At 45.5% G+C, this 14,178-nt stretch overlaps 2 protein-coding genes across 3 annotated transcripts in view; one reads left to right on the top strand and one right to left on the bottom strand.

The window, feature by feature from the left end:
* Window positions 1-1,333: 1,333 nt before the first annotated feature.
* Window positions 1,334-7,587, bottom strand: TMEM69 (transmembrane protein 69). Its single transcript, XM_075002600.1, has 3 exons — window positions 7,483-7,587; window positions 6,437-6,501; window positions 1,334-5,082 (listed from the first exon to the last, which is right to left on the bottom strand). The coding sequence occupies exons 1-3, from the start codon at window positions 7,532-7,534 to the stop codon at window positions 4,354-4,356; spliced, it is 846 nt and encodes a 281-aa protein (XP_074858701.1). The 5' UTR covers window positions 7,535-7,587; the 3' UTR covers window positions 1,334-4,353.
* A 2,293-nt stretch (window positions 7,588-9,880) lies between these two features.
* The window catches only part of GPBP1L1 (GC-rich promoter binding protein 1 like 1), a 46,436-nt gene continuing 42,138 nt past the window's right edge, over window positions 9,881-14,178 (top strand). For both annotated transcript variants that reach the window (XM_075003133.1, XM_075003134.1), the window contains exon 1: window positions 9,881-9,980. The gene's annotated coding sequence lies outside the window, so the exon portion shown is untranslated. The remainder of the gene's footprint in view (window positions 9,981-14,178) is intronic.

Genomic DNA, 14,178 nt, shown 5'->3' with positions numbered 1-14,178 from the left:
AGCTCATTTTGTGCCTTAGCCTTTCTAATCTTCCTCCTGCATTCTTGTGTTGTTTGCCTATATTCATCTCCTTTGTAATTTTTCCTCGTTTCCATTTTTTATACAATTCCTTTTTTATTTTGAGATCATGCAAGATCTCTTGGTTAAGCCAAGGCGGTCTTTTTCCATATTTTCTATCTTTCCTACACAGCAGGATAGCTTGCTTTTGGGCCCTTAATAATGTCCCTTTGAAAAACTGCCAGCTCTCCTCAGCTGTTTTCCCCCTCAGTTTTGCTTCCCATGGGCCTTACCTACCAGCTGAGTTTACCAAAATCTGCCCTACTGAAATCTATTATCTCTATTTTGCTGTTTTCTCTTCTACCCTTCCTTAGGATTGTGAACTCTATGATTTCATGATCACTTTCACCCCAGCTGCCTTCCACCTTCAAGTTCTCTACCAATTCCTCCCTATTTGTTAAAATCAAATCTAAAACAGCTTCCCCTGGTAGCTTTTTCAACCTTTCGGAATAAAAAATTGTCTCCAATACAATCCAAGAACTTACTGGACAGTCTGTGCCCCGCTGTATTAGTTTCCCAACATATATCTGGATAGTTGAAGTCCCCCATGACCACCAAATCTGGGGCCCTGCTTGACTTTGTTAGTTGTTTAAAAAAAGCCTCATCCACCTCTTCCACCTGCCATGGCAGCCTATAGTAGACACCTAGCAAGACATCACCCTTGTTTTTTACCCCTTAGTCTAACCGAGAGACTCTCAACATGTCCATCTCCACCCTCAGTCCAAGTGTGTACATTTTTAATATATAAGGCAACACCTCCCCCCTTTGTTCCCTGTCTATCCTTCCTAAGCAGGCTCTACCCTTCAATACCAACATTCCAATCATGTGTATTATCCCACAAAGTTTCTGTGATGCCAACGATGTCATAGTTATATTTATTTATTAGCACTTCCAATTCTTCCTGATTACCCATAGTTCTTGCATTTGTATATAGGCATCTAAGATACTGATTTGATCTTGCCTCCCTGTTTTGCCATGACCCTCTTTTTACTGTGACATTGTTGCCCATGCTGCCTCCCGTTTCTGACCCATCACGCAGGTTTCCATGTTCTCCACTTACCTGTGGGCTTTGCTCCCCTGCCCCCGTCAAACCTAGTTTAAAGCCCTCCTCACTAGGTTAGCCAGTCTGTGTCCAAATACAGTCTTTCCCCTCCTCGAAAGGTGAACACCATCTCTGCCCAGCAGTCCTTCCTGGAATAGCATCCCATGGTCAAGGAAGCCAAAGCCTTCCTGGCAACACCATCTTCGAAGCCAGGCATTCACCTCTAAGATGCACCTCTCTCTGCCTGGGCCCCTACCACTGACAGGCAGGATTGAGGAGAATACCACCTGCGCCCCAAACTCCTTCACCCATGCCCCCAGAGCCCTGAAGTCACTCTTGACCTGCTCAGCATCATACCTCACAGTATCATTAGTCCCCACATGGATGAGAAGCATGGGATAGTAGTGATGGTTGCTTCTGCTGGCTCCTTATCTCCCTCAGTCTGGTGTCAGAGAGGCATTTCTGTTGTACCAGAATTTATCTGCTAGGTGACAGTACACGTTTGCAATCTGCCACCACATACCTTGTCTTGAATATAAGAGGTAGGACAACTCCAACTGCCATCATACCAGTCTATGCTACCATGTAGCTCGTTTATACAGTAGGTTTATCAAGTCACCATGTTGAGTGCAACAAGGAACTCTGCTTTTGTTTAATTTGAAAACTTAATTTTATTACCTGTACACCCAAACAACATGCAATTGAAATGTTCTACTATGTCCAACATGTGCAGTTGATGGTTCAAAAGTTGAACGGAACTTCCTCAGAAAATTATAGAGGTTAAGAGATGTAGTGTATATACCTAATTCATGCTATATAAGGGAAGATGATGGCATTCTTAAAGATCTGGCAACTTGGCAAGATTTCATGTTTCTCAAGGAGCTATCATCTTGCTCATCAGCTGGTTTCATCGCTGTGGTAGATATTTCTCTGTCCCTTCAGAAAAGGAACAAGCATTTGGTGTCTTCAGGTGGCGGCTGTAGAGGGTAATTGTGTTAAAATGCAGTCCTGCCAAGTTATACAATTGGGTATCATCCCTTAATTCCCTTCTTTGTTGGGCTCTAGTAGTTGGTAAAATCTTTGCGGCTTACCTGTAAATACCCATCCTGCATACTTTTCAAATACGTGGATTTCTACTGAAGAATATTAGCTTTAGGCTACAACTGAAACTCCATTAAGTTGAAGACAGCCATCACCCACTTAATCTTCTGCCTTACTTGAGCAGAGAAGGAATAAGGGGCATGAGAAGACTGCTATGGAGAAGTATGCATGACAGTAGACCCCTAAGTTCTGCACAGGTCGTGTTCCTGGACAACCAGGCACAACTCAAATTTTGTGCAAGTCAGAAGGAGCCAGGCTGCAGCCTACTTCCCAACTCTCCTCCACTTGTAGAGCCAGGAAACTGACCAGCACTGGGCTGCTCAGTTTCTTGACCCTGACAGTTGCTGAGAGCCAGCCTGCCACCTAGTTCCCAGGTCCCTGCCACTGGCTAGGGCCAGGAAATTAACCAACACTGCTGTGTTGGTCAGTTTCCCGGCTCTGCAAGCAGAGAGGAGCCACCAACCAGGCTGCCACCTGGTTCCCGGTTCCCCTTCACTCACAATTTCGACTCGTGTTAAAGTAAGGAACGCTTAAGTCAAAATTGTGTATGTTGGGGGTCTATTGTATACTTCTCTGGTGTATTTAATACACAATCTATTTCAAAGCATCTACAATTTTCAAATGTTGAAGAGTTGCCAAAAAAAAACAAAAACACCATCATTCTGGTCTAGTTGCTGAGCCCTTACTAGAGAACTACACCTAGATTTCTGTGCAAAAAACATGCATAGCATCTCCTTTAGGAGCCAAGGAGCAATGCCAGCTTGCAAGAGACACACCATTCCATAACTCATAAAATATGACATAGGTTCTATATCTAAAAGGTATCAAGTACGCTGGTATATGCAAATGCATAACACAAGTCATCATTGTGGGATGATGTATTAAAAATCAGAGCTGTGTGCTGGAAAGATTCTTAAACACTGTTTTGCAAGCAATGCACAACCCCAGTTTGTCCTAGACAAAGGAATGTTGTTTCACCTGCTTTCCTGTCTCCAGGTAAGACAGATAATGCCTGAAAGAGCAAAGAAAAGTACATACACAAATATAAACAAAGCTATTAACCTGAATGAGCATGGGAGACCACTTAATGATCACAAAAGAAGATGACACCCACATGTTCTGAAAGCCGTTCTGGCTCTTTAAACAAACAATAGATTTTGGAAAATGTAAGCAAAAGCAGAAAACCATTCTGGCATCCATCAGGAAGATGAGAAAGCAGCAGCTGTATCTTTTCAGAATATGAAGAATGGCTCATTGGGGCCTGGAAACAGAGCAACTAGACCTGACTATAGGTGAGAAATCTCAGATAAAATATGTAACTCCTGTGAGCAATAACCAGCCCAAACTGCACATGGTTCCATTGCTTCCTGCAGGTCCCATTGGCTGGAAAATATGAACTGTGGCCAATAGGAGCTGCAAGAAGCCATAGGTGCGGGTGCGCAAGTAAATAAGCCCTGGCTAGCTGCCAGATGCTTTAACACTGGCAAAATGCAGCCAAGTTTGCAGGCTACTTGTATAACATTGAAACTGAGTTTTAGCCATGAAAGTGTTTTGTTTTTTTACTTTAACCATATCTCTTGTCCATTCTTTCTGATCTTTTAAATCTGTTCTTTTTATTAAATGGTGAAAGATTTGATTGCCATGTTTAGTGTATATTTTTTGTTCAGTAGAATTTAGGTCAGGAAGTGCTTTCATCCCAAGGTTTCTACCCTTTACAATAGCTATGAGCTTGTTTCTTTCACCCAGGGCTCAGCACACTTTTTATAATTAAGCCTTCTGACTCACCCTTGTTTTAATGAGCATTTTTCATAGTACACGAGGAGCTCAGTCTACTCCCAAATATTTAAACTTAGTACTGTAAACCCAAAGATGCAGACAGGACTGGGTTCTTGCTGTACAAATAAGGGAAGATTCATACAGGCCTTGAAAACAGTCTAAAGCAAATGACTAATGTATATGCAAATCCTTCTCTGCTTAAGTTGCTTGGAAACTTGTTACCCCTAAAGTAAGTATGTTGCAAGCTGCCATTTTCTGATTTCCATTCAAGGTTTTCAAGCCAGGAGAAGTTCAGCATTTTCTTTTACTGCCGCTACAAATAAATACAAAACTGGGGCTTGACAGAAAAAAAATCTTATCTGTTGGCTCATTACATTTCACTTTGGTTTACTTGAACTGTTACAGAGCTGCTTCTCTGGATAAAAATTCTTAAGGGCTAAGGTGCTTAGCAATGATAATACTGCCACCACAGTTAGTATGGCCCTCAGGGCTTTAAACCAGTTTGGGTAAGTAGGAAGAAGGGCAAGATCATAATGTAATGCTATCCCTAAACCAAATATCACTGTGATAGCAGCTGAAGTGAGATCATCTTTAAAAAGTATAGCATACCAGGCAAGTAAAGGAGGAACTATACTGTTCGCCAAGTTCATCCAATCAGGCTTGGCCGGGCTATTTTCTGGGAGAGCAAATCCCCATCTGACACCTCCTAGAAAAGAGACTATAGAGGCCCCATATGTAATCTGAGCAAATGCCAGCTCAGGGTGGTAGGTCTGTTGGGCAGCCATTATCAGAGGCACAGAAACAAATGGAATCAGCCCTGCAAGGCCCAGGCGAAGAGCAGGCTTTGGCGAGTCCTTTAGTGACTTCATATCGTGGCGCAAAAGCCCTAGTTGTTTGGGCTCTGGTTCTTGTGGTTTCTTTTTCTTCAAGCAACAGGTAGAGCAGTGGAACCCTTGGGCCTTGATTACAAAGGATGAGGCCTGGCTGAAGTGCTGAGATTTCCAGGGATGGGAAAGAAGTGCTGGTGGAGAGAGACAGAACGGAGAACAGCAAATGGTCTTTTTCCATCCATACTGTAGATGTCTATGAATGGTCAACTTCTGGAGCTGCAATTACAAAATTAGGAGCCTCTGATCAAGTACTTGTTAACCTGGAGCATTAATTATTTACTCACTACAACATAACTTTGCAGATTTCCACAGTGGGACTTTGTAGTATGTATATGGGGCTTTTTAAAGAAGTTTTGACCCCTCTTGTTTAAGGATCACTGGTGTTTCTATAAGAATGGGCTGCTTCACTACATTCCAAAACAAAGAGGAGCAAGCACTGTGCAGCGGTCACAGAAATAACCCTCCTCTATGATTTTTGACATGGCTGTGACCTGCTATGATATTCTGTTTCTGTGCTCTTTTTATTGCTTTAGGGTGAATAAGGAAGTTCAGAAAGCTTTCCTCACTTGTATTTTCACACTAGGAATTCAAGCCCTCCTTAGTGAGGTTTCTGTGATGAGCAGGGAAATAACGCAGTGATCTCATGGAGAGCTTACAGAGCAACTGAAAGGAAACAGTCACTTCAAAAATTTCTTTTAAAATACTTTGAATAGTGACAGAGAGCGAGCCCCATTAGTCTTATTCTATCAAAACAAAAAAGCAGACATGTAGCACTTTAAATACTAACAAAATAATTTTTTTAGGTGATGAGCTTTCATGGGAGAGACTCTGATCTGAAGATGGGGGTCTGTTCCACAAAAGCCCATCACCCAATAAATTATGTTGTTAGTCTTTAGAGTGTTGTGACTGTTCTTTTAAAATACCTTATCTTTAATTGACTAGAACTTTGGATAAACGAAAGATTATACACTTTCATCGTAATTAAAATGCTACAACCTACAATAAACATTTGTGACTGCTCCGAGACCCTCAAACAGAAGTTGAAATTCTTGAAGTTGCTGAGGGAAGAGTACACTACCTTTCTGCCGCCTTTATATTCAAAGGAGAGCAGCTACACAATTTTAAAAATACTTGCCAGGCTGTGAGCTAATAGTGTGGAGACCCTATCATCACCATGATGTTACAGCAGTTTCAGTGAAGAGGAAGTTCTGTCCATAGTTCCACCCATGAAATCCCATAGTCTTCAGTGTGGTTACAGATACACAACTGAAGGAAGGATTTGGCCCTTTAATAGCTGTCCTGTACCAGTGGCAAAATATTTCAGTATGCTTATGTTAAAGCCTTATGGCTGAGCTACGGATCAATACCAGGAAATAAAATCAGGGGAAAACAGCTTACAATGCTGTACACACTTCAAACATTAGAAAAGTTCCTCTGGAAAACACTATGATAAAAATTAAACCAGTCTGTTGCAAAATGTGAGCCACCGGTGTTTTATACCCAAAATGATTTGCCTCCCATTTTTAAAAAACACTTTCAGGATAAAGTTGATAATGCATTAGAAACTTACATTTAAAGGTATTTGGAAACAACATCGCTGTACAAGGTAAAACATATCTGCTGTAGTAGAAGGCCCTATGAAGAGATGAAAAAGAAAAGGCCACTTAGTGAATTTATAGTGTGTAGAATTTCCAGGCTTAAAGCAAGCTACTAGAGCAATTTATTTTCCCTATTGTATTAGAGTGAAAATCATTTTGTTTTATAAGAGAAAGCGGATTGAGACTATACCTCTTAGTTTTTATTACTGTACAGCTAATTACAGCTACTGTATGGCTATAGCCAATTAGTTATATTAAACTTTTACAGGGCATTTTGTAATCAAATCACTTTACAAGTTAAGACCATTAATTCATTATGCATTTTTTGCCAGATCCAGGTGTAAGTGTATCTCGAAGTGCCTCGGAAGCAGGCAAATAAGTGCCAGTTTATGGATAGGGAAACTGACAAGGTTTGCAAAACATGCTTTGCAAAAGCCATACAGGTGGTTGATGATAGAGCTAGAATTACAAGTCAGCCTCGGAGTCACAAATTAGAGCCACTAATTCCACAAAAATCCTCTAAAGGCTGGAAGTTTCTAGGGGATGTTACCACTGTTTATTACAAAAAGTTAACATAGGGACGAAAATGTGATTTCCAAAAACACCAGCAAACATGTTTTAAATGGGTCCCCTGTGCATCACAGCAGCAGCCTGAAGTTCCAGCCAAACATGGGGTCATCACTGTAAAAATTAAAAGTTTAAAATGTTAAAAACAAACAAAAACAAAAACCCAATAAAGCCCAAGGAGTAACATGGGGCACTGCAGGAAAGAATAACTGATTTGCCCAGAGAAAGTCAGGGGGAGAGGCGGGAACTGAACCGAAGAAGCCCCTGCGCTGCCGTAATTAACGATAACAAAGACGGTGTGGGTGTAGCCAGAGGACGCAGCCTGGGTCAGCGTTTCCTGGCATTGCTCAAAGTGTCGCTTCTCCCCGCAGCGAGCTCCAGGAAATGCAGCCCTGCTTGCAAAGGCGGGGGCGCCCACACACTGCCCCACCACCTCCCGTAAACCACTCACGTGCCCCAGGCAATCGCACGCGGCTTCCCCTCGAGAGGACCAGCAGCACCATCCGTCAGAAGGCCCGGAGCTTCCGGTGTGCGGTGGCCACGCGCCCCCCGCCCGGAACAACGAAGCCATCCACTCTAGTTCCGCCAGCTCCCCAGGCTTTCTGTTCACTGCCGGGCTCGCCGGTTTCCTTTTCCGGCCTGCCAGAAAGTCCCCTTTGCCCTGAGTGGGTGGGAGTGACAGAGCTGAAAGGCATCAGCTCTACCGGGAGGAGAGTTTGGACTCAATAAATCCGAAGATGTATGAGCGCCGCTCTGGAAAATGCCTGATTGGAGGCAAAGCAAAGCAACAGAAATGTAGCACTTTAAAGACTAACGAATGGTTTATTCGGTGATGAGCTTTCGTGGTACAGACCCACTTCTTCAGATCAATTTCATTTCCAGTACAGACTGATATATATAAGTACAGAGGACCAAAAAAAAATTGCAATAAAAACTGACCAATCAAATAGGAGAGAAGGAATGGGGGGAGAGGTGGCAGGGGATGTTACTGCCCTGTCTGAGATAATTCCAGGCAGGTGATAATACACCAAGTCTTATAAGTAGTCCCTCTGACGACATGCAGACCACCAGCACTGTCAAAAAGTTCAAAAAGCTCCTCCCCCAGAAAGCTCGGAGTCTGATAAAGCATGTGTGTACAGGATCAGAGTCTCTGGCCTGGGAGATGCTACTGAAGGTGACACCCTAGTTCTCTAGTCTCACTTATTTAAATGACACTTGCAAGCAGTGCTGAGTAAACAGAATTCATATGGAATACAATAGGTAAGCACCAGCTTTGCAGAGCAGCTACAGTAACAATTAGCTCACATGCTTTTATGTATTCAGAGTGCTACCCAGATATTGACTAACTAGTTAAGGTATTTGAAAGACAATGAAGATGAGGTAATGTCTTTTATTGGATCAACTTCTGCCGGCCAGGGTGACAACAGCTTCTGAGCCACACAATGCTCATCTTCCCTTAACTTATTTGCATGTTTTGGGAGATCACCTTTCTGTGTCTTTTTCTGCAGAAGTTATGATGAAAGTCGAGTCCTTGCTGGGCCACTATCCACTTGTTTCTGTGCAGGTTAGATATGGTTTGTAGAACATGTTGGTGGATAACACTAAACATTCCTGCAGCTAAAGACTCCTCCTCCTTGGTCTACAACTGCATTTTGCAGAAAGCATCGCTGGGGCATAATTTCACTGCTGCTGGGTTCATGGTGAAGCATCTCTGCATGAATTTAAAGCCATTGTTGTGCCTTCTATAGACTAGACTTACAGACTAGTCTGGTAAGAAGGAAATATCGACTAGAATAGCGAAAGCAAGAGCGAGTTTGAAGGTGATGGATAAGATCTGGAAAAGCAAAGCAATTAGAGCTTAGAAACAAAGCTGAGCATCTTGAAAACATGTTCAGCAGGATGTTGTATGGCTGTGAGACATGGGTGGTAATGAAAGACTTGAGGACAAGGATATTCATGTTCAAAGAGTTGTTATAGAAAGATCCTGAGAATAGGATGGATTAAGAGGGTTACCAGTGAGGAATTATAGGAAGATACCGGAGAAAGACAACCCTCTGCAGAAGGTTATACAACGGGAGGTACAGCTATTCGGGCATTTCTGCAGAATGAACGACAAATGAAAATTCGAGACCCTGGTATTTGGCATATTGGACAGTTCGAATAGGAGAGGCAGACCACACCGAGAATGGGTAGATGATATATTAGATTGGTGCACAGCTAGTCTACAGAAACTAAGCCACTCCGCACTGGACAGAGAAAGATGGAAGGAAATAGCGAGGGAGGCATCGAACACCAATGGGTACTGAGCCCATGGTTGCCGATGATGATGATGATGTGTATTTCATTTTTTACTCAAGGCCCCTCTGTCCACTCCGACACTGAATCTCCTCTCTGCTATGGAGGGGAGCGGCACTTGTTTGCTTTCCAGGATTACTTCCTACCAGAAGGGTTGGGCCTTTCCCTTTAAGCGGCGGGGACTACAAATCCCAAGATGCACTTCGGCGAGGCCCCTTCACCAGGGACGAGGCAGTGGCGCAGGGCATCCTGGAACTTGGAGTCTGGCTGGAGTGTGGGGGGGGGGGAGTCGCTGCCCCTCCACCCCGCGACAAACACAGACAGAGCGGAGCGCGAAGTTGGAGGTGGGGGCTCGGGGCAGCGCGGGTGGGCTGCGCGCACGGCCTGGCCGCGGTGCAGGGAGCTGTCGCCGGGCGAGCGCGCGCCACCCACACACACCCCCGCCTCTCCCCACGGAGCGGGCCGCGGGGGAGCCCGCGCAGGGCGAGGAGACAGGCGCGCGGCCAGGCCGCGCCGCGCCGCGCCGAGTGGGCGTGTCCCCCACGCGCCAGCCCCGCCCCTCCGGCCCCCGGCCGGGCAGGGCCGGGCAGCCATTTTGGGCAGAGCTTTGTTATGGTTGTTGGGGCCGCGGGAGGCAGCGAGGGGGCCTGGCCGGTGAGTGCGGGGCCCCGCGGGGGACGGGCTGCCCGGGGAGGGCCTCGCTCGCGCCGCGGGTGGCTCCCATTCCCGGCGCTGAAGCGGGGGCCGCCGGGCTGGTCCCGGGAGTCTCCCAGCGCGCCCGGCCTGGGCTGCGGGCTCGGGGCCCCGCTGCCTCGGCGCCGGGGGCGGGCGGCCCAGCAGCCGCCGGGGGGACGGTGCGGGGCTGGCGGGGAGTGGAAGCGCTGCAGCGGGCGGGGGGGCAGTGCTGGGGCTGCGTGTAGGGGCCGGAGCGAGGGGGGGGGTCAAGCCCGGTGGGGGGAGGGGGGCGATCGGGGTCGGGGCCGGATTGGGGGGGCGGGGCGGGGCAGGACTCGGGGCCGGAGTGGGGGGAGGGCTCGGGGCCGTGCTGGGGGCGGGGCAGGGTTTGGAGCGAGAGGAACGGCGGGGGGCGGGGGAAGGACAATGATTTTTAGAGAAGGTGAAGGAGTATCCAGGAGGGAGGGGGCGATTGTCGGGTTGGTGATGATCGAGGCCCCTCTTCTGCCCCTGGATTGTCCTGGGGGAAGTCGGAGTTGTGGGTGGGGGAGCTCTGGAGAGGACGGTGGGGATGAGAGGAGCTGGACAGCGAGTAGTTGGACGCTCTTTCCTCTTGAGCCTCAATGTTGAGAGTCAGCCTTTGGAAGGGGGCTGGTGTGGAGCAAGCAGCCGGTCTTCGTGGATTTTTAACAAATGACTGGTTAAGCAAGGGGGCAGCTTATCATTGTGGAACAAGCAGCTTCTGCTCACGAGAGAGCCTAGTAGCTGTAGGAGCCACCTTGCTTGACAAAAGCCTATAACAAAGTTTTTGTTTACCTTGAAAGTTTTCTGCAGTTTGCTGGACTTCATAGTTTATGGAGTTTCTGTTTGCTAATTGCAGCCTGTTGAAATTAGTAGTTACATCGTCCTGTCATGAAATAGGTCAGTAGTTTTTTGAACCCTCCTTGGATGACTGCAGTTTCAATACAAAATAAGTCTAGAAGGGAAGTGTAAAGTCTAGTGACAGCATGAACTATTTGTTCATTATATTTTCCAGTTTAACAGTGGTGGTCCAATGTTTCAGTGTCTGAGAAATACTGAATGCTGGTGCACATACCCTGTTGTCAGAGCTGAACCTGTGCGGCTCCAGATGTGGGACACACTCACAATGACCTATAATTGTAGATAGTCATCTGTGCCAGAAGCTAGGATTCAGCAATGTGGTTATTCTACATTAGAGAATACTAAGTTGCTACTGGTTAGGAGTAAATTTTGTCTCTAAAATTAGTGATGTGTTGCAGAAGTGTGATTTTTTATTTATTTATTTTTTTTTTAAAAAGCAAAAGTTCTGAGTTAAAAATGAAACCTGTTGGCTAATAAGCCAGATGAGTTAGTGTACTATTAGGAAGTGAGTTTCTATAGCAATTTCTAAAAGGACTGCAGGATGATATTGCAACTAGTAATTGCTTTTTAATTATGTTTACATCTAGAAAGTAAAACTGTGCTGGTTAAAAATAAATGATAAAATGTTTTCCTGTCATTTACAAGATAGCAACTTTATTTTCCTTTGGTTAGTTGTTTTCTTCTAAATATTGTAGAAAATATTTAATTTTCAGTAGTAACAGAGAGTAAGCGTGATGTGAACTTTCTGAGTCACTATAGGGGCTCGTCTGCATACTTAACTCAATCTAACTCTTGGTCTTCCCCCCCACCCCTCCACTCTCTGATTTGCTCACCTTGATTATCTTTTTATGATTTGTCCTCCTTGCTTACTGTTTTTGGTTCTCTGTGTCTTAAATATTGAGTCTGTTCTGGTCTGGCTATGGTCTGAAGAAGTGGGTCTGTCCCACGAAAGCTCACCTAATAAACTATTTTGCTAGTCTTTAAAGTGCTACTTGACTGCATTTAATTTTCAATGTGACTTTTAGGTGACGGTGTTCTTGTTAGGTAAAGGCTGAAGGAACATTAGAATATTAATGCCTGTCACAGCAAAGATTGAAAAGTGCCTTGTGTTCAAAGCTTGTTAAACCAGTGCAAGGCCTTAGGGCAATTAAGACTTGTCTACACTGGCACGTTATGGTTCTGTAACTTTCTTATTCAAGGGTGTGGAACCCTTCTCTCCCCTCAGCACAGCAAGTTACAGCGCTGTACAACCCCAGTGTAAACAGGCTGCCAAGACTGCTACCCACTCTTCTCACGGAGGTGGTTTACCTAGAGTGCTGGGAAAACTTTTTCCCAGTACTTGTATGATCACTCTGCTGTCTTAAAGCTTTAAACTTGGCAGTGTAGACAAAAATCTTAAAGTTTTTAAACCAGTTTAAATTTGGGCATGCCCCTGGATGGCTGGATGTTCTTAAATCAGTGTTCAAAATGGCTTATACTTAGCTTAAATCTGTAAGTAAACTACTCAAACTAAGTTGATAAAAGCAATTTTTAAAATGTAATTTAAGGAAGTCCACATGGGTGCTTGCCTCAGTCTAAATCTGTGTTAAAATTGATACAATATAGTATGAAATAAATTGTCCCTCTTCAAATTCCTTTTTATATGAACATGGGTCCGTCTCTCCAGTAATGTTCCAATTAACAAAATTATGCCAGCAATATTAAGTGTTCTGAAGACTAGCTGCTGTTGTGATTGAGAGCAAAAAGAGGTAGGGAAGCAATGCAAAAATATTTGCGATGAGAAGATAAAAAAGAGAACCAAAGAGATGCTGAGATGAACTGTGTTAGTTATAGCTGCACCTTGCTAGTTGATTATGAAAACAGGCATCGTATATGGCTCATGTGTTGAGAGAGAAAATGTGAATGAATGAATGAATAAGGCTTGCATTCCACTAAAACAATTCTCTATGCTCCTCTGGCCTGGAGACCTGATTTTCCAAAATGCTAGGGCATGAGCTAAAAGAAAATAGATATACAATAAACTCTTTCATATCCAGCATTCTATCAGCCCGAATGCTCAAATAACTGGCATTGTAACCACCATAAGTAAATGTTTTTACGTGAGTACAGTACCGGTTCAACCTCTTAAATCTGGAATTCTCTTGTCCGGCAACATCTGTTATCTGGCATGGCCTCAGATGTTGCAGGACCGGAGTGTCCTGGGACAGGGACAAGACATGCATCCTGCTGCAGCCTGTGGGAGTGGGGAGGTGGAGCTCTTACAGGGGAGAAAGAGGGTAACTGGGGAGCAGAAGCCAGTGGGCCCCAGTGTCTGGAGAGCCAGCGGTGAGTGCTGAGGAACTGGTTGGAGAGCAACAGGGCTGGGGGTCTGGCAGGAAGCTGGCTTGGGAACCACAGACTGGGTGCCAGCCACAGAGCTGTGAGCCGGGGAGCTTCCCAGGAATCATCTAGGGAGCCAGGAGCTAGCCAGGGAGCTGTGGGAATGGGAAGCTGTGGTGCTGGGAGTGGCCTGGAAACTGTGAGGCTGACAGAGGAGACCCAAGACCATTGACCACCACTTGTCTGGAAAACTCCTTTGTTTGGAATTGCTCTGGTCCCATGGGTGCCAGACAAGGGAAGAGCAGCCTGTATAGTGCCAGACAAGGGAAGAGCCACCTGTATAGTGAAACTAAATACAGTAGACCCATTACACAAGGTTGCATTCCTGGGCAACCTCACATAACTCAAATTTCACCGAAGTTGGAGGAGGTGGGAACCAGGCAGCAGCCTGGCTTCTGGCTTCCCTCTGCTGGCGGGAGCCAGGAAAATGACCAGCATGTTGATGGTCATTTTCCTGGCTCCTGCCAGCAGAGGGAAGCAGGGAGCCAGGTTGCCGCCTGGTTCCCAGCTCCCCACTGCTGTCAGGAGCTGTGAGAGTCAGGTTGTTGTCCCTGACACAGCTGAGAGTCAGGCTCTCAGTGCCCCTCACAGGAGCCTGGAAACTGACCAGTGCAACAGCTAATCAGTCTTCCTGCTCCTCTGAGTGGTGGGGAGCTGGCACCTGGCAGCCAAGAGCGAGGCACCAGCTCCTTGCTACTCAAAGTCACATTAACCCAAGATACGTGCATTCTACTTGCGCATATCTCAGGGTTCTACTATGCAGCAAATACAGTATAAGAGGAGAGTTGAAGAGGAGGCTGCAGAGGCCTGTTCTTGTTCTGTGCTTGTGTGGGGGTGGAGCTTTGCCAAGCATGGCAGAGTTAGTTTAGATGTTGTCTTAACACAAAGAGGGAATATGTAGGAAAGGATGAGCGCA

The sequence above is a fragment of the Carettochelys insculpta genome, chromosome 9, assembly GCF_033958435.1.
Source record: "Carettochelys insculpta isolate YL-2023 chromosome 9, ASM3395843v1, whole genome shotgun sequence".
Lineage (NCBI taxonomy): Eukaryota > Metazoa > Chordata > Testudines > Carettochelyidae > Carettochelys > Carettochelys insculpta.
The sequence above is the reverse complement of the archived record's forward strand: the minus strand, read 5'-3'. Positions and strand labels throughout refer to the sequence as shown.